The sequence below is a fragment of the Lepidochelys kempii genome, chromosome 1 (genome assembly GCF_965140265.1).
Source record: "Lepidochelys kempii isolate rLepKem1 chromosome 1, rLepKem1.hap2, whole genome shotgun sequence".
In the NCBI taxonomy this organism is placed as follows: Eukaryota; Metazoa; Chordata; order Testudines; family Cheloniidae; genus Lepidochelys; species Lepidochelys kempii.
In genome coordinates, this window is record NC_133256.1 from 298,106,624 (window position 1) to 298,125,681 (window position 19,058).

At 38.5% G+C, this 19,058-nt stretch overlaps 1 protein-coding gene across 28 annotated transcripts in view; it reads right to left on the reverse strand.

The window, feature by feature from the left end:
• NRCAM (neuronal cell adhesion molecule) overlaps positions 1 to 19,058 on the reverse strand; it is a 298,298-nt gene that overhangs the window by 90,075 nt on the left and 189,165 nt on the right. For 16 of the 28 annotated variants that reach the window (XR_012156792.1, XR_012156791.1, XM_073328063.1 and 13 more), the window contains 7 exons: positions 15,927 to 15,944; positions 13,155 to 13,260; positions 9,378 to 9,574; positions 8,301 to 8,423; positions 7,711 to 7,881; positions 7,105 to 7,161; positions 4,671 to 4,782 (listed from right to left, as the gene is read on the reverse strand). Coding sequence is in view for 26 of the 28 variants with exons in the window: in XM_073328063.1 (XP_073184164.1) it covers positions 4,671 to 4,782; positions 7,105 to 7,161; positions 7,711 to 7,881; positions 8,301 to 8,423; positions 9,378 to 9,574; positions 13,155 to 13,260; positions 15,927 to 15,944 (784 nt within the window). In the remaining 2 variants the exon portion in view is untranslated. The remainder of the gene's footprint in view (positions 1 to 4,670; positions 4,783 to 7,104; positions 7,162 to 7,710; positions 7,882 to 8,300; positions 8,424 to 9,377; positions 9,575 to 13,154; positions 13,261 to 15,926; positions 15,945 to 19,058) is intronic. The other 12 variants (XM_073328065.1, XM_073328051.1, XM_073328067.1 and 9 more) reach the window with 3 other exon arrangements.

The window sequence follows — 19,058 nt, forward strand, 5'->3', positions numbered from 1 at the left end:
GTTATTAACTCTCCTTCCCTGCTAAGTAGAGGATCTACACTTTCCTTAATCTTTTTCTTGTTCCTAATATATTTTAAAAACCTCTTCTTACTGCCTTTTATGTCCCTTGCTGGATGTAACTCATTTTGTGCCTTAGCTTTTCTGAATTTCTCCCTATATGCTTGTACTACAGTTTTGTACTCCTTCTTATTTGTCCACCTTTTGTAAGATTCCCTTTTGATTTTCAGGTCATTAAAGAGCTCCTGATTGAGCCATTATGGCTTCTTACTATTCTTCCTATCTTTGCTTCACATCGGAATACTGTAGTTAGCAGTTGTGCCTTTAATACTGTTTCCTTGAGAAATTGCCAGCTGTCTTGAATTCCTTTATCCTTTAGCTTTTCTTCTCTGGGGACCTTACCTACCAGTTCTCTGAGTTTGTTAAAATCTGCTTTTTTGAAGTCCATTGTCCTTACTCTGCTGATCTCGGTCCCCTTTCCTGAGAATCATGAAATTTATCATTTCATGGTCACTTTTATGCAAATTGCCTTCCACCTTCAGAAGCACAACCCGTTCCTCCACCTTCTGAAACAAAAAGTTGTCCCCAATATATTCCAAAAACTTAGAGACTTAGAATTGAGGGCCAGAAGAGACTACTAGATCATCTAATGTGAGCTCATGACTCTCACAGGCCACCAACATCACTCAGCACCCACACTCCAAACCCAACAATCAAAACGAGACCAAAGTATTACAACCCACAGGAGACTAGACTATTATGAGCCACAGGCAGAGAATAGGAGGCACCAAGGGGCACCAATTGAGCCCCCACAATGACAAGGAAATGGTTAAGTGAGATATACCCAGACAATCCTGGCAAGTGACCCACACTCACATGCTATAGAGGCAGGCGAAAACCCCACAAGGTCACTGTCAAACTGACCTGAGGGAAAATTCATTCTCAACACCACATATGGCAGTCAGTTAGACCCTGAGAACGTGAGCAAGGATCAGTCAGCCAAGCACCTGAGATAGAGAGAATGCACTGTGCCACTTCAGATCCCTGGCCTACCCTACTCAATGCCCCACCTCCAGCTATGGCCATCCCTACTGCTTTAGAGGAAGAAGATTAAAAAAACCCTCCTTGCATATGTTGGATGGGGGGATCTTCCTGACCTCTCCTGGTGGCTGTCTGAATCCTGAAGCATGAGCTTTAGGAACATAAGAAATAAATTGGAAATGAACCTTAGGACTGTAGAACCCTGTCATCATCAGAATCAAGCTCCTCATATAATTGCACTTATTGGACATTATGTCCTGGTACATTTCCCTTTCCTTTTTCTGCTGGAATTCCTGGGCCTTTCCCCTGTCCTCTTTCCTTCTCCATACTGCCAGTCATATTGGCCCTCCAAGCCCTTTGTTCATAGTCTGATGCAGCAGTGGTTTGTAAGATCTCTCTGAACATGTCTTCTTTCTCCTCCTCCTCAGGGGCAAGAGTTCTGGGGCTGTGGAGAAGGCACTCCTCAAGGCCATCATAGCAGAAGCTGCTGATAAAAACCGAGATGTACCAATGGATTTACAGTCACAACAGAAAGGAAAAGATAAGTTTCTAAATTCCCTTCCCTCAATCCCATAAACAATTTTAATAAGAAATGCATATTGACACTTCAGCTTTGGAGTGCCTTGGCACAGCCCTAGCCACGGTGAATATTGCCTATTAGGGACCGGGGGAAAGGATTTTCTGATACTCGAAGCTATAACATTTCAGTCCCTATTCCATGGGTACTGAGTACAGGGCAATGGCACTGAATATTGGCACGATTTTCCACAGGAGGTGGTGATTTTAGCTGATATCTTACTTCTTCGGGTAACAGAGGCACAGAAAGCACAGCTACTACTGGGGTCCAGAAGCTGCCTGGCCCCTGTGCCTCTAGCCTGTTTACTCCAGTGGTGCCTGCAAAACTCACTGCAGAGTGGAACGGGGAAGTGTTCTACTGTAGAGGAAGGAATAACGCAGCCATCCTAGAAACCTTTGGGAGAGGACTGCAGAGTAGCTCCCTGGAAGTTTCATTGAGATCTCTCAGGAGGATAAAATGGACATCCCTACGTACGTAAACAAAGTGCTCTGCATCCTGCCCTTTCCCACTTGCCTCAGCCAACCGGGGAATGAAAAAGCAGCTGCCAACTCAACTTGTTTGTTGTACCGCTACCTCTTCGCATGTGAGTAAATCAATGGAAAGTTGATACCTGTGACTTATTAATTTGGGGCTGGGCTGGGCTCCATCTTTAAATTTAAACACTGTGAGGAAAGATGCATGCACACGCTTACCTGAGTTCCCTTCCCCTTCATCATGCTCATCTGTGCTTGCCTGGTAGGACTGGCTAGACTTGAGGCGGAGTCTCAAACAGGTCCTGGCTTCCAGCATGGTTGGAGCCCCCCACTGCATATCCCCCTCCTCCTCCTCCTCGATGTTCACAGTAGGGGTTTCTGTATCAGCCTTGTCTGAGGTATCCGTGGTGGTCTGTGGAGCGCTAGTGGGGTCTCCACCAAGTAGGGCATGCAGCTCATTGTAAAAGGGGCAGGTCTGCAGGGCGCCATCAGATCAAATGTTGTGCACCCTGGCCTTGTTATATCCCCGGAGACGTTTCTTTGCTTTCACAGGGCACAGTGGCTGACCCCTGCTGTACCCCTTTGCCAGCATCCCCCCTGTCATCTGTTTGTATCGGTCAGGGTTTCTGTGGCTGGTCCACAGCTGTGCTTGCACAACCTCTTCTCCCCACAGGGCCAGGAGATTCAATATCTCCTGCCTACTCCAAGTAGCAGGGCATGGAGCCAACACAGTAACTTGGGCAGTTGCATACAACAAGGATGAGCCGATAGGTGTATTGCAAAGGTGGGCAATCAGGAAAAGGCATATCAAAAACATTTGAAGTTTTAAAGGAGGGGCAGGGGAATGACTTGCCGTCTCTGTGACTCCTGGGCAGTAGAGTTTACAATTGAAACCAGACCAGTCACTGCCGCAGGGAATGGGGCATTGTGGTACAGCTGCTGGAGATCCGTTAGTGTCGACACAGGTCACATATTGTCTACACTCACACTGTCAACCTCAGTAGGTCAGCCAGGACTCCACACTGTTCAGGGAGGCAGTTTTACTGCTTCACTGTAGCAGGGCACTTACATCATCCAGAAATAAATTTGTTCATAGACACATGCACAAATAGGTTGACACGAGGTGACTTACATTGACCTAACTTTGTAGTGTAGACCAGGCCTAAATGTGCTGGGGATGAGCCCATCGCAGAGCAGCCCCTGTATTCGGGGAGGCCAACCACCCCTTCTTTTCAGCTGCACTCAGTGCTCTTTGGCTGCAGTTGAAGTTCTGGGCCCACATCTAAAATATCAGATGATCTGTAGTGTACTGAGATTTTGAAATGCTAATAGCAAATTGTTTGTTTTAACACCACATCTGAGCTGACCAAACTTATGGAGAACTATTTTTAAAAGTATAAACGTAAAAAATTATATTTGTTTCTCCAGTAGAATGTCACCTCTCAAATATAAATAATTCAAAGCAGATAGCCATTTAGAAATCTAATATCCAAAATTATATACAGTAAGATGTGCTCTCAGTAATGATGGTGTTAACTAGAAGTAACTGGTTTACACCAGCATAACAGAGCAGAATTTGGCTCCACATGCACTGTTATCTACTAATAAATAACCACCATGGAAATAGACAAGACACAGTGTACCTGGTTAATATTTCAAAATTTTACCCCATTTGATGCAATCATGTGTACTTTATGCTAACATGGGCCACGGACTGTTTTTTTTTATCTTAGGGAACCACAGAAGTCTCAACGAGTGATAGAATGTTTCTAGTTCTGCACCAAATCAGTTCTGCACCCTTCTCTGCCAATTGCTTATTAAGAGTTAAAAACGGATGTGTTAGGTAAAATTCATTTATCAAATTGGTAGACTCAATGATAAAAGTATTTTGTGATTTCCTGTGCATACAGATACCAGTGGGGGCAACCAAACACAATATTAACGGAACATAAATACATACCAATTAACAAATTAATTTACAAAGAAAAGACAGAGGCAGGATAGAATGTGGTCCTAAGGTTCCCCACACAAGTGATTTGCCAGCTATTGTCAGTAGATGAAGATCAAGTCAGCAGGTTCTTACTTGTTTCTATAGTTTCAGAGAGTTTAGTTATCACAAATGTGAGGGAACACGAGCATTGGCTTGATTCAGGCATGGAGCGGGAACATGACAACAAACTCTTCCTTCCCTACACCTCTGCAGATGCATCCCAAGTGTAGCCTGAAGCACCCATGCTATTCTACTACCTGGCCTCTCTTGTACATAAACAATCAATACTACTGAGTTTGTGCAGCAGTTTTGTGATGTGCAAGGGTTGGCCAGCATAATAATGGTTGTTTCATTTATGTCCTAAATATGTGTTTAATCAATCACTATCCAAATATATGTGTCATGTTTTGAAAACAAACACCTCGGTTTTTAGTTTCTATCTGCTTGTCTCTGTGCATCTAACAATGTCTATCATTATGACATCTAGCATTATGCTATGAGTACTTTCTACGGCATTGATTTCTTTCTGAAATATTTCTCAGTATTTCTACATTTGTATTTAAAGAACATTTTGACTTAAAAAGCAACTCACAATCCTTCTGCAATGCACTCCAGCAAAAGGACATTTCCCCTTAGTTCCACTTTATTACTTGTGCTCCCCACTGGAGTTAAAAGAGTTGGTCGTCTCTCTGTCAATGGCTTGGCTGATTAAAAAAAAATTAGAATAATGAAAACAATCAGAAAGATATATTTCAAACATATTTCCCAACCCAGCAAAAATCCATCTGCTTCCAAACAGTGACAGTAAATATATTTATAGTCAGGTCTGGTGATAGCGTATATATTAATATTAAAATGAAGGCCCAGTTTCATGCATATGGGCATTTCAGAATTTAGCACAGGAGTTTTTTCTGTGTATTGTTCATTTAATTCAAAAATCCTTTTGTAAGAATTTGCACAGCTACAAAGGGTTAGGGTTTTGCCCAGCACGCTAGAGTCCTATCTGGACATAAGAAACATTGTAATTTTGGACACATACATTAAAAACAGCCAACCTGTTCAATATTGTACTTGCTTAGGCCCTGATTCTGCAATATGATGGGTTCATATGGACACGTACATCTGTGCAGAGCCCCACACACTTCAGTTAGGCTCTGCATAGGTGCAGGGATCCATCTACATGGATCATATTGCAGGAATCATATTCAACATCTGATGTTTTCTGTACTTCCACTAACACCACAAATAAGACATAGAAAAAAATGGAGCCAATGTAAACCTGTTGTATTCAAAAACATGAGTGACAGGATATATTGCAGTTTAAAATATGCTTTGCTCAGCATCTTCCAGTCTACAAAGGACTTTTCTCATAAACCTCAGCCATGTCTTGTCCCTTTAAAACATAATTTTAATTTGAATATTTTGGCAAACCTGAACTGTATGATCAACTGCTTTCTCCACAGTAATAAAAATTATATAACATGGCCAATATATAGACCTAAAACTAAACCCAAATTTATACACAGATTACTATATCTGCTTCCAAAACCTTTGGAACTTCTTGATTTAATTCAAAGTCTATTACAGTATTTCATAACTCCATTTTAAAATATTGATGATAATGAAATTGGATCAGACTGTTTTCTGGAAATAAACATTATAAAACACTTTAGTATTCTACTATAATAGCTTAAAACATAGTAGTCTGCTGTGGTATTTTTTTTATATGGACAGCAATATAAAGATGTATATGCCTTGTTTATCTGGACATAGGATTTATTGCTAAATTAAGTCATAAAGAACACATTACAATAATTTTAGGATGTACCTAGAGCACCTCAAATGTGAGTATATGAAATGTGCCTCTTCAGAAGATAAAGATAAAGGAGAACATAGAAAAAGGCCACACTACAATAAACAATCTGCCCATTTCATGCACTGCAAAAACCCACTCAAGGCTGTGAAAAATCCTGAAAAATTGATTTCTGCAGCCTTGTGTCATGTGCCAATTGAATGGGTTTTTAATAACTGTACTCGATATGTCATTCTATTTGCAGGTCATTATTACCCTATTACAGAAAACCCACCATTATGGTTCGCTAACTAAACTTAACTTTTATGTAGACAATGAAAAGTTGTCATGCTCCTGCTATATTTTAGTTTTCAGTAATTGAAGATTAGTGCCTATAGAACTTCAGTTATGGAAAAGACCTCAAGATAAATACAATAAAATAATAATATATTTTTTATCTATTTTCTACCCATCACATAGAAAGTAAAATTGTGGGGCCAGATCCTCAGCTGATGTAAAATTGTGTACCTCGATCAAAGTCAACTGAGCTAAGGAGTTTTATACCAGTTGAGGATATGGCCCACAATATAGAAAAATAGACCATTCAAAATGGACTGAATTAAAGTTAATTAAAACAAAAATATCCAGAATTTTGTTTCTTTTAAGTTACTTTTCAAATACATTTCAAAGTCTTAGATTCTTTAATTTAATTCAAAAGTCTTTAATTCAATCTAGTTTTACATTTATAAAACAGATTAAAAATGAATGGTATATTACGTGAATTATTAAATATTAAGAGCATCTGTTAAATTATTTAAGGTTACTAATAATGCTTATAATATAGCATGTGATATTGACTAGTTCCAGTGATAATGAAGGTTTCCACTTATCAATTAAATTAGAGGAAAAACATAAATGAACAGCATAATACAGAAGCAAGTAGACAAATAATCTGTAAAATCTGCCAGTGTGACTGGATTCATTTGCTGTAAAAGCTGAGATTTTTGTTGTGTGTCATATTGTTGACATTACATCAAAATTATTTAAGTATTTTTAAAGGCTCACACTGTGGCATCCCTTTGTAAAGTGTATATTATCACCAGTACTAATGGATATATTTATTAGAAATTGGAAAGGGGAGTCAAAGGTAAGTAGCCATGGAGGTGAAAGTTAGTTAACTAAATTCTACTATGAAAGAGGGAATACCAGTGGGGATCACCATCCCATAACTCACCACCATAAAAATCAGTGTCACTCAAATTAGCAGATATAGTTTCATTCAATGAATCCACTGAAATAAACAGAATATCATGAAGAATGCATACAAGTGGGTAAATCAGATTATTGGGCATCAAACGTGAATCACTATGGACAAGTTGATTTAACAATACAAGCAGAGAGCAGTATGTTATTGCAGATGTCTGCTGATTAATTCATTTGAACAGTCATGAGCATTATAAACTGGTGTATGCACATAGGAGTGCCAACTTAAATTCAGTATTTATCACATTATAATTTTTAAATAAGTAAAATGTTACAAAATATAGGTGATTTGAGTGAGATATTACTGAAAAAGAAAAAATCAGTATTTAACGTAAGACTTTAAAGGCGAACATGGAAAGTAAAACAGCATGTATGATTTAGGACTACTCATGTTTTTGTAAAGTATTTATAAAGAAAACTGGACATTAATATTTTAAAGTTGTATAGAATTATTTCTTACTTATTGTGATGAAGATTACAATTTCTCTCTCACATACAACTACTTAATTGTAGGCCAGCAAGTGAAAAATCCAGATAAATACAATGTAAGTGTATAATTAAGAAAAATAATACTTACTTGAAAAAACCTTCACAGAAATAGGTTGCTTCTGCTGTATAGTCTGAGTGTGATTAAATCTCGCATAACAAATATAGTCCTCACGAGTGTCCTCTGGTTTTACATTAGAAAAATAAAGGTCTCCATTCAGACCTTGGGAAACCCTTTCATTTTGAGGCAGTCTTTGGAAAGCTAAGTAAAAACAAGGACACATTTATTTTCATTATAATACATAAAAAAATACATTAGTGATCTGTGGACCCCAGATGTGACCTACCTTCTGCCTTTTGTAATGTCTCATCTCTTTGTAAGTGCTCTCAGCTGCTTCCTTATCTCCCCTCAAAAATACGTCAACAAATATAAAACCACAAGACTCATGAAGACAGCCCCAACCCTCTTTGCACGCACTGCACATGAGCAGCCTCTCTGCAGGCATGGCCCTTCCTGTTCTGTGGAACTGTGCAGCCTTGCACAAGCAGAGACTAGATTTTATCCTCACTGAGCAACTACACTGTCTCCTGCAATTTTTCATAAGTAATTATAAATTATTTAGAACAGTAATCAAAATTGTCAAGAAATATGTTCTTTATGCAGATTTAATATAAACTTACAATTATCCATCCAAAATATTATAGGTGGTGGTAAGCCAACTGGAGGGCTGCAGTGAAGTACTAGAGGATCACCTTCTCTGACATATTTTGGTTCTACTTTTTCTTTAGTCCACAAGGGGGATCCTGTAGAAGATAATTTTCACATTCATATACACTCTGGATTGATAAAGTTACAGAACCCCACGAAAGAACGATATGTGTCACATAATTTAAAAGGAACGGTCTTCTGACATTTACTGTACATGGATTATAACTTCTACTTCTGAGTAGTTGTGTTGTCTTTGGGAAAAAGAAAGGTTTCGTAATTTTTTTGTTTATACGTTTTAGAGAATCATTGCTTTACTCTACGCAATCAAACAGAAAGGGATTCTTCTGGGTAATCACTAACATTTGACAAGTTTGATTCTGGATCATGTAGAAAAGCAATGCATACAATTAGAAAAAAACAAAGTGAGACAGTTCTAAAATGGCATTCCATGTGGAGAGATTTATCAAAGACTATGGTAAAAATAAGAGCAGCTCAAGAAAATACATTTGAGCTCAAGAGCTGTGACGTTTGAAAAGTAAGCCAATATAATACCACAATAAATTCTAAGATTTGGGGACAGGAGGGATATATGTGTTTGTCTCAATATACTCCATGTTAGGGCTTTTTTTTTTTTCTTTTTTAAAGTAATTGCTTTGCAAGAATGGATTTTTTTTAAAAAGAGTACTCCACACCAAAGAAATATGTTAAAGATTTACAATTCTTTTTTCTAATTGTAATGTTTTATACACTGTCCAATTTTAAACATGACAAATGAGTCAGACATACTGAAAACCAGGAAAACATATTGGGTGTTTAACTTACTAAGGAACTTTGGAGAAAATTGGCAGCTTTTTCATGCAGTACAGCACTAAACCAGAATATCAGAAACTGTACAATTACCTTCTAATAAGATCGCTTTGATGATTAAAAAGATGTCTTTTTTTTTTTTTTAAGGAAAGGAAAAAAGAAAATAATTAAACCAAAAAGTTCACAACAAAACAAATAAGTACAAATGTTTCAGGTTTGATGAATGTTAGAGTTACACTTACTGGACGGGCGTATAACAATGTTATTGGAAATTGCTGCTCCACGTTCATTCCTTGCTGTACACTGATACACTCCTTCATACGCTTCTGCCTTTCCGCCATTCATAATGTTTATTACAAGGGTTCCTGAGTTTGGCTTCACTGTTACCCTTGCATCTTTATCTATATCAAAATGAGTTCCATTACGTGTCCATGAGAAACTAGAATCATAAATACAAGAATAGGAAACTAATTACTAAAGATTTGGAAAAAACAAGAAAAATAACTTTAGAAAAATCTCTTAACACCACACAGATTTTTGTAAAAAGAAAAGGAGTACTTGTGGCACCTTAGAGACTAACCAATTTGTCTGAGCATAAGCTTATGCTGAAATAAATTGGTTAGTCTCTAAGGTGCCACAAGTACTCCTTTTCTTTTTGCGAATACAGACTAACACGGCTGTTACTCTGAAACAGATTTTTGTGTATACCATAAAAATGTGGCTTAAGAATAATATATTTGAATTATTTAACTGAGAAATAAGTAATAAACAAACATGCTTTGAGACAAAAGACTTGGTTATATTTGTTAATAGGTGCCATTTTTAGGGTCAGCAGTTTTGCTATATATTATTTATATTATTAAAAATTACAAAAGATAAATTATTGTTTATAATATTTATATTATAAAATTACACAGAAGGATTGATAAGCTAATCACAGAGGAAAAAATGCTTTCATTTTCCACTAAAGATGATACAGCAAAATCTGCTAGCACTGATACTGTTAAAGCTTCATTAGCATTTCCATTATAAACCCCATTATTCAAAGAGTTTATAACTGGCCTGTAAGAATTTGCTCTGGGCTGAAATGTGTCATATAAGTTCTCAGCAGGAGATCATGTCTTTTACTCGGTTTGTCCATTTTTTAAGTTACCAGAGTGAATAAAAAGGTAATATTGTGGGTTTGATTGCTTTTCACTACTCTAATGCAAACAGTTGTGATTCTATATATTAAATTTTGCATTCGGGTAGGCCATAACCAATCTATTAGGTTCCTTTTGGTGTTACCCAAAACAACTGATATTTTGTAAAGTAGCTGCTGAGAATTTACAGTATTACAATTCATAAAGATTTATTTTTTGGGAAAAAAAATAGATCCATAGTATGCCAATCCTACTGCTCTAAAAATGCATTCATAAGATATATTCTCTTACTTCCAAAAATACATTGATACAATGCTAGGATCGTGACTGTATGGCAGCACCTCATGAGGTGCTGAGCACATACAACCCCTAGTGTAGTTAGAGGGTGTTGCTGATACTCATTACCTCTCAGGATCAGACCTTAAACATTTACATTTGAAAACTAGTGAGATTTTTACATATAAATCTAAATACATGTAGTACAAGTGAAATTCAACCAACTCAGCAGGGTTCACACAGCTTAAATTGTGGTATGTCCTCCTATGGTTGGACAGTGCAGGAGAGTTTCTGTAATCCATGAGCACCATGAGTGGCTCAACTTTAGCTTCAGATAGATAGGTGCGGAATGGGCAATGTAGGAGACTGAACTTGGAATAAAAGCATGAGCTCTGTTGCTCAAGCTAAAAAGACAGCTTGCTGGTTAGAAGCAGTAGCATATTCATAAGCCTCAATCTATGGTTTAGTCCAGGGGTTCTCAAACTTCATTGCACCGTGACCCCCTTTTGACAATAAAAATTACTACATGACCAGGAGAGGGGACCAAAGCCTGAGCCCACCTGAGCTCCACCGGGCCAGGGAGTGGGAGGCAAAATCCAAGCCCCGCCGCACTGGCGGGGAGGGCCAAAGCCAACGCTTGAGCCCCATTACCCCTGATTGGGGGGGAGGGGGGCAAAGCCCAAGGGCATCAGCCTGAGGAGGGGGGGGCTGTAACCTGAGCCCCACCACCCAGAGCTGAAGCCATCAGGCTTTGGTCCTAGGCTCCAGCAAGTCTAACACCAGCCCTGGCACCCACTTTGGGGTTCCGACCCACAGTTTGAGAACCCCTGGTTTATTCAATAGCAGGGGACAAAGAGGCACATTGCATTAACCCTCTCTCTAGCAAACTTTAGAGTTCCATAGCCATGCTAATTCCCACTTGTGTCTGAAGGGATCTAACCCAGAACCACTTGATCTAAAAGATGAGCCTCTACTGCTTGACCAAATGAATCAAGTCAATTAGCTCAATCAAAAAAAATATTTGGTCACATAGTGCTTATGAAAATAGGCATAAATAAACTCAGGCTGTCCCCGTCTTGTCCGTTCCCCCCACTTCCCTTTGGAAATTGCACTAGAAAATTCAAGCACTTCACAAACTACAGAAAGCATTACGAATTCATCACCTCACTCAACACGGAGTTTTTAGAGAATGTCATTACCTCTGTTGAAATAGAAATCCTGGTGCAGCATTAACACTAGAGATGCTACCGCACCTCTATAACAGACGTGTGACATTAAAAACATCCTACAATAAAAAATTTGAGAGCACAGGAGGGAAAATCTCCCTGCTCTCAGTTCTGGTGTCCAGCATCAGAACTGCCCCCAGATGCCAGAAGGAACAATTGCTCAGCCATGGATTGGCATATGTCAATGAGCTCTGTGGGGGTGAAGCATGCTCAGTGTAGTTTGCATAGAGCATTGTGTGAGTGGCGCATGCTCAGTACACAAAATGTTTGGTGAACTTTACTTCCAGCCTCTATCAAACCTCTACTGAACATATACAAATGGTAATTTTTAGATGTTTATAAGTTGAACAAATTCAGGTGGATTTTCATGAAGACACCAAAAAGAACCTCTCTTTGATCCCATAGTCACATCCCTGAATATTTTCAAGACCCAACTCTAAAAACTGGAGGGAATTAGAGCTTCTCAACAAAAGCTGTAAGATTTTTTTTAAATATTGGCAAAACAATATATTTTCCCTTACCCTCATTCTAGAAAGCAGCTGAACTCTTTCTGCTGAAACTTTCCAGACAATTCAGCCTAACACGCAGACATGTGGCACAGAAAATTTCAGCCAGAATTATTAAAAATTGGTAAAGTTACAAGCAACTGAAAACATGGTCTTACAATGGAATTATTGGGGAACCGTAACTATAGGCACACCACCACCTGTGCCCCTAATATACGGTGAGTAATGTGAAAGCTATAAAATAAGCCTAGAAAATCAAGGGCACTCAAGTTTAAGCTGACACACATTCCTTAGCTCATTGCATTTTGCTCACAAAATTGTACAATTTAGCAATCATAGAATACATCAATCAAGCAAATAATGGTGCAGACCATGGATGAATTTGAGACCTCCACTTTCAGCCTTGTTCTAGCAGTTATGTGTGCTCATACGCCACCTGCATTGTAGAAATTCCACCAGGATACCCAAGGGTAGAAGGTGAGCAGACCAGTGCTATGGTATTCTTTGAAGTGCCCCCCTCCTTTTACTGTAATGATCCCCTTTACTGATTTTCCTATTGAAAACTTTAAGAGGATCTTTCAACATTGTAACACTATACATTTTTAGAATGTTTCTATGGTACTGTTGTTCAGTTCAGTCTCCTCAGCACTTCTACGGGAAGGACTCACTTAATGCAGATATTATTAATATTATAAAAATAACAAGGATGGTAAACATAAGACTTCATACTGATTTGATGTCACTAGTTTAGATTAAAGCTATGTGTATTAGTCTAGAAAATTACTTCATTTCCTCTTAGTTTTCATATTTGTTATTCTAGCTTTTCTACATTTTTCTGTAGCAGCAAAAGCAATAGAAGTAGTACTAACCTAGGAGGTGGCTTTCCTTTTGCTTCACATTGTATTACAATATTCTCTCGAGGGTCAACAATGTAGTCTTTTGGAGATTGCTGAGTTATTGTTGGAGGCTGTGATACTTTATTGCAGAACATAATTAAGAAACATTAAGAAACAATGATATTTTCAAGGTACCAACACACCAGTTTTATAGGCAAAAAAGACAAAATTAGCAACAAAAGACTGGTATCAAAGTATCCTTTGCATTCAAAAGGCAAGATGGTCTTCTATTGTAAATCAGGTTAGCTCTATTCACTTCAATGAAGCTGTGCTGATTTACCACAACGGAAGACCCTTCAAAAGAGGTTTTAATGGGTATTCCTTGTTTAATATACTACAGATCTCATTCAATATTTGTGAAGTCAAAGGACACCCGAATCCTTAAAATCAACAAATATTTCAAAACAAACAAACAAGAGCCCTAATTTACACTTGAAAAGAGCTCTCTTCAGTCTACATAAACCAATCAAAAGTGATGTACGTTGTTTTCATTTTATAAATATTGGATGTGTTTCAAACACTCCAAGTAGGAGTCCAGTTTGTTCAAAATTTCAGTCATAACATGACTAATTCACACTTGAGGTATGATTTAAGGACAGCTACATTTCAGGAGTAAAATAATTTTTGCATAAATGTGTACCTGAAAGTTTGACTACAGCTTAAGTTTTTAGAAAAATAAATATATCCACTAAGGATGGAATAAGACAGATACTGACATTTAGGAATTCTGTATCAAAAGTAGTACTTGGAAAAATTCTACATTTTTTTCTCCTAGTACTGAACAAACCTAAAATGGATTTTGCATTTTCTATCTTTTCCATAAACTAATAAGGAATAGCCATTTTGCTGAATTGTCCAAGGATGAACAAGAGATGTCAGGGTCAGTCAAGTGCTCAAGAATGATTGGCATGGTTTGACACTCATTCCCCTGGTGAAGGAGTTGGTGCCAATCTACATAAAGTAATTTGCAATCATTTACCATTGATTGCACCTCTCTTTGCACAGAAAGGAATGCAAAATTTCCTGACAGAAGAAGGAGTTGCAGACAGTGCCAGTCAATGTCTTACTGCATTTCTCACTCCCAATCTGTTTTACACTTCAGTGGCAGCCAGAGTATCATTACAGTAGTTCAGAGTGCTATCCCTGAATATGTTCAGCTTTAAATAAATAAAGTCCATTAAATCCCTTGGCCTATGACCCTTCCTCACATATGCTGCTTTTTTCCAGAGTAAATTCCTCTGAAATCAAATGTAAATTATTGTGCACGTAAGCATGTATACCCCAGTATTCACTTAACCACTGAATTATCTGACCTGATCTGTAAGGGTATCATCCTGAAACCCTTACACGGGTAAAAAAATGTTCACTGACAAAAATATTCACCATAAAGTTCCTCTGGGACACTTCTGTGTGTAAGGATTGTAGAACGGGGACCTAAGATTGCTCTAAACATGCTGCTAAGGAATCATAAAACTGTGCAAGATTTTCCAGCTAGAAGTTGGTTAGTACCTTAAAATTAGAAGAAGTCTTAGTAACAAGGGTCCTGATCCTATCAATGGGAGTTGAGAGTGCACACCATCTCACAGGCGGTGCTCAAGTGCCTCACAGTACTGGGCCATAACTGTCACACTAACAGGAAGGTACTGAAATTCTCAGAGCCAACCTTTTTTTTTTTTTTTACAAATTTTGGAATTTTTTCATTAACTCATTGCAAATGCATATTTCCATATTTGACTAGTTATTACGTATCTTGAAAAGAGAAAGAGAAATGGTTTCACAAGGGACCAACCATTCCAGGAGATACTTCCCAGTGGGCTGCAGTGGGAGTTGCACATGCTCATCTCCTGGAATAGCAAGGTGGATACGTTCAAATACCATTGTATCATGGCGTGGTATAATCCCCTAAATAGAACAGAACGGGTCCTTCAGGATTAGCATGTCCTTTCCTCCCTCACTGCATACAGGAAAGTGATTGGGAGGTTTTCTTCCCAGGATATGACTCTTCACATGTTCCTGTAGAGAAGCAGTCAGAGGCTAGTTCTTTTCCCCTCTGGGGAACAGTTCCTGGGGCCAGTACACCCAATGTTCTAAGATGGCAAAAGTGCTGTCTGAAAAGGGGTACAATTTGAGCACTTCTGTAATACAATATATTGATAGCACCTGATGCACATATAAGATCTCAATCCTGCATCAAGATCTGAAAACATTCAAACCTATGTGGAGTCCCGTTGTATTTGAATTCATTGGATTCAAGATGGGCACAATGGCCATGTTAGTGCATCCTGAAGGAAGACTGGACCTAGTTAATTCACTGTATGCACTGTTTAAAAATAAATAAAAATGTCTCCACCTTCAGAGTTATAAAAAATGAGTGGATCATATTGTCCCTGCCTTATGCATACACACCTCTCAATGAATTCAGTTTCACCAAATGTGTTTACTCCTGAAAGTAGCAATAGCAAATTGCTTTAAAAAAATTGTAAGACTCTTATTGTTCAGGTAAAGTAAAATTAAACTGTGTTTGAATGTTTTATTTTATAAAAACACCTTCAAGCTGACACATATACAATAGTGTTTTCTTAACACTGCATGCACAAAACATTTAGCCACAGCAAACACAATTGTGAACAAATACCTGATCCACATTATTTGGACTTTACACTCAATGCTCAACAAAATAAGTATTAATTTTAAGCAGCACACATTTTATTTTTCACTATCTATTTTTTGTGGACAGAAACTTACATTCTTTGAGAAGTATTGCTTTTCCCCCCATCAGAATCAGCAGGTGAATGGGCAAACAGAGATTAAAGAGAATCATTTGTTAGTAAGAAGAAACTTAGCATCTTAGAGAGGGAAGGTAAGTATCTCTGACAAATACGTGGACGTCTATAAAGAGAACATTTATCAACAGTTACCACACAGTAATATCTGAAATACTAAAAACATTTGCCATTGTGTCAGGAAATACTACAGTATCTCAGATTCCACTGTATAGGAAACTGCTCTGAAATGCTCACTTTTTAATGGCAACCCTGGTATGTGGCATTGACCTAAAAGGGACATAGAACATTGATTCGGAAGTATTGAGGAGGCAGGAAATCAGAATTAATAGAGTACATTGCTCTCATGCTGCAGCCAAAATCAATCTACCCATATGACCATATGGAAGTACAAAGGAAATGCTTAAGGCTAAAATAACTCTTACAAAGACAGGTTTCAGAGTAGCAGCCGTGTTAGTCTGTATTCACAAAAGAAAAGGAGTACTTGTGGCACCTTAGAGCCTAACAAATTTATTTGAGCATAAGCTTTCGTGAGCTACAGCTCACTTCATTGGATGCAAAGACAAAAGTATCTAACTCTATTCCACAGACATGCAATTAATTTCAATTTGAAAAATAACTGAAAAGTATAATTAATCTTCCCTGTCACATGCTATACTATATGATCTCATCCTCATACTGTTTACTTTGCATATGGTCCCATCTTCAATAATATTTCAAAGAATGAAAAGACTAAAACTACCTTTTATTACCTAAACTGTTGATCATCCCTTGGTCACACTGAAATAATTAATATATGTTCTGATTGTTTTTACCATTATTTATAACAACAATTATTTAGCTAATAATTTAAGAGCTGGCATGGTACAGGTAGGAGGTCCATTTTTGCTGTCTATTGAAGGCAGGTTAATCTAATCTAAAGCGTTGCTTTTATGGTCTTTCATGTGCCCAGATACCACTGTAATGGGCACATTAAAATCATTCAAATAAACTATATACATTTCAAACCTATGAAGGGGCTTGAATTACTTTTCTTTTTATTGTGTAAAATTAAAGAGCCTGGGAAACAAGTTCTACTTAGAAAACACAGGCATTTGCACCTCAGACTTTAAAAATCACAGAACGGCAGTTTAGTAATGTAGTGCTGTAAGGGCATTTACAAGTTCAGTCTCATTTAGATATATTGATCTTGTTATAGAAATGAAGGTCATTAGTTTGAAATATCTGGGAAACGTGTAGGGGAAAACTACAAATACTTGCAATTTAGGTGTATTGTTATTAAAGAAAAATAAGCATTTACAGTAGTGGATGCAGACATATGTTTGTGGAAGATTATAATTTAGAGACGCTCCCTCATAAGGGACAATATTATGAATATAGGAATTTAGAGATGTGCGCTGGACGCTAGCATTGAGAACACAGTGTAGCTGTGTACAGCAGTTCACCACAGAATCACTCTACTTTGTTTTATTAAACGTTTTATTCCTTTCTCATTCACTGCTTTGTTGCTTAATGAACCCCAAGATGATTACAGTAGATAATCGTTTATTACAGACAAAACTGTGGTAAAGGAAACCATGCAGATTAGAGACATCAGTGAATTTGCTCATGTATTAAACCTGCAGTTATCAGTGGTCCTAAATTGTCCTTTCAGACAATTGGTTTAAGACAGGCATAGCACCTAAGGGGGAACTTGTGGCTCAGAATTCTGAAACATGGCCCATGACCATACTGATCTTCAAAATGGGAGTGAAGCCAGATGCCTTGAATGCCCCGATAAAGTTGCAGAGCTACCTGCTGGCCTTTTAGTCCCTGCAGGCTACACCACTGGCTCGAAGATGAAGGAGGCTGTTTTACACCAATTAGGAATCCACCTCAGACTTCCAGCAAATTGCCTACATAACCCTTGGTGTAGCAAAGTTTGAGTTTCCCTGTCTTAAAATTAACTTCTGTTAAATATGACTAGATTTAAACTGGGTTTCCCTGTTCTACGTGGTGTGATAAAGTTCCTTCTCTGCCTTGGTGGGTCTTACACTTATTGGCGGATTTGCTCTCCTCACAGATTCACAGTAGCCCTTGCTTGTGGCTCAAACCTGCCATTCACTCAGCTAACCTCATCGCTGGCCAGCACGGAGAAAAGGAAGGAGAACAAACCCCACAGCCTCTGTTGATCCACCTAGTGGGTTGGGAGACAGGCCAGGGACTTTTCCCTCTGGTGGGACCCACAGTCCAGGTCAACTGCTCTTATATCCAATGGGAGAAGGGGGATGCGGGGGAAACTGGGCACGCCCTCTACTCTGGTTCCAGCCCAGGGCCCTGTGGATCACAGCTGTCTACAGCATTTCTTGTAACAGCTGTGCGACAGCTACAACTCCCTGGGCTACTTCCCCATGGCCTCCTCCCCACACCTTTTTTATCCTTGCCACAGGACCTTCTTCCTGATGCCAGATAGCGTTTGTACTCCTCAGTCCTCCACCAGCACACTCTCTCACTCCCTGCTCCTTGCACGCCCCTCACTGACTGAAGTGAGGTCCTTTTTAAACCAGGTGCCCTGATTAGCCTGCCTGTCTTAATTGATTCTAGCAGCTCCTTAATTGGCTCCAGGTGTCCTAATTAGCCTGCCTGCCTTAATTGGTTCCAGCAAGTTCCTGATTATGCTGGAACTGCCCCTGTTACCTTACCCAGGGAAAAGGGACCTGCTTAATCTGGGGCTAATATATCTCCCTTCGATCACTCTCCTGTAGCCATCTGGCCTGACTCTGTCACAGTGGTTATAATCAATGGAAGTGTTCAATATAGGAACATAGCAATTGCTGCACTGGACCAGACCGGTGGTCCATCTAGTCCAATGTTCTGTCTCCAACAATGACCCACACCAGATGTTTTAGAGGCAGGTGTAAGAACTCCACAGTAGCTAGATGTAGAGTAATCTGCACCCCCACATTACATCTCAACGCAGTCTATAATGATTAGAGATTATCTTAAACCCAGAAGCATGGAGTTTTCATACCCCTTTCAGAATTGTCATTAGCGTTATCTACAACAACTCTGGATATTATTCTTATCCAATTCCTTTTTAAATCTTGTTAAATTC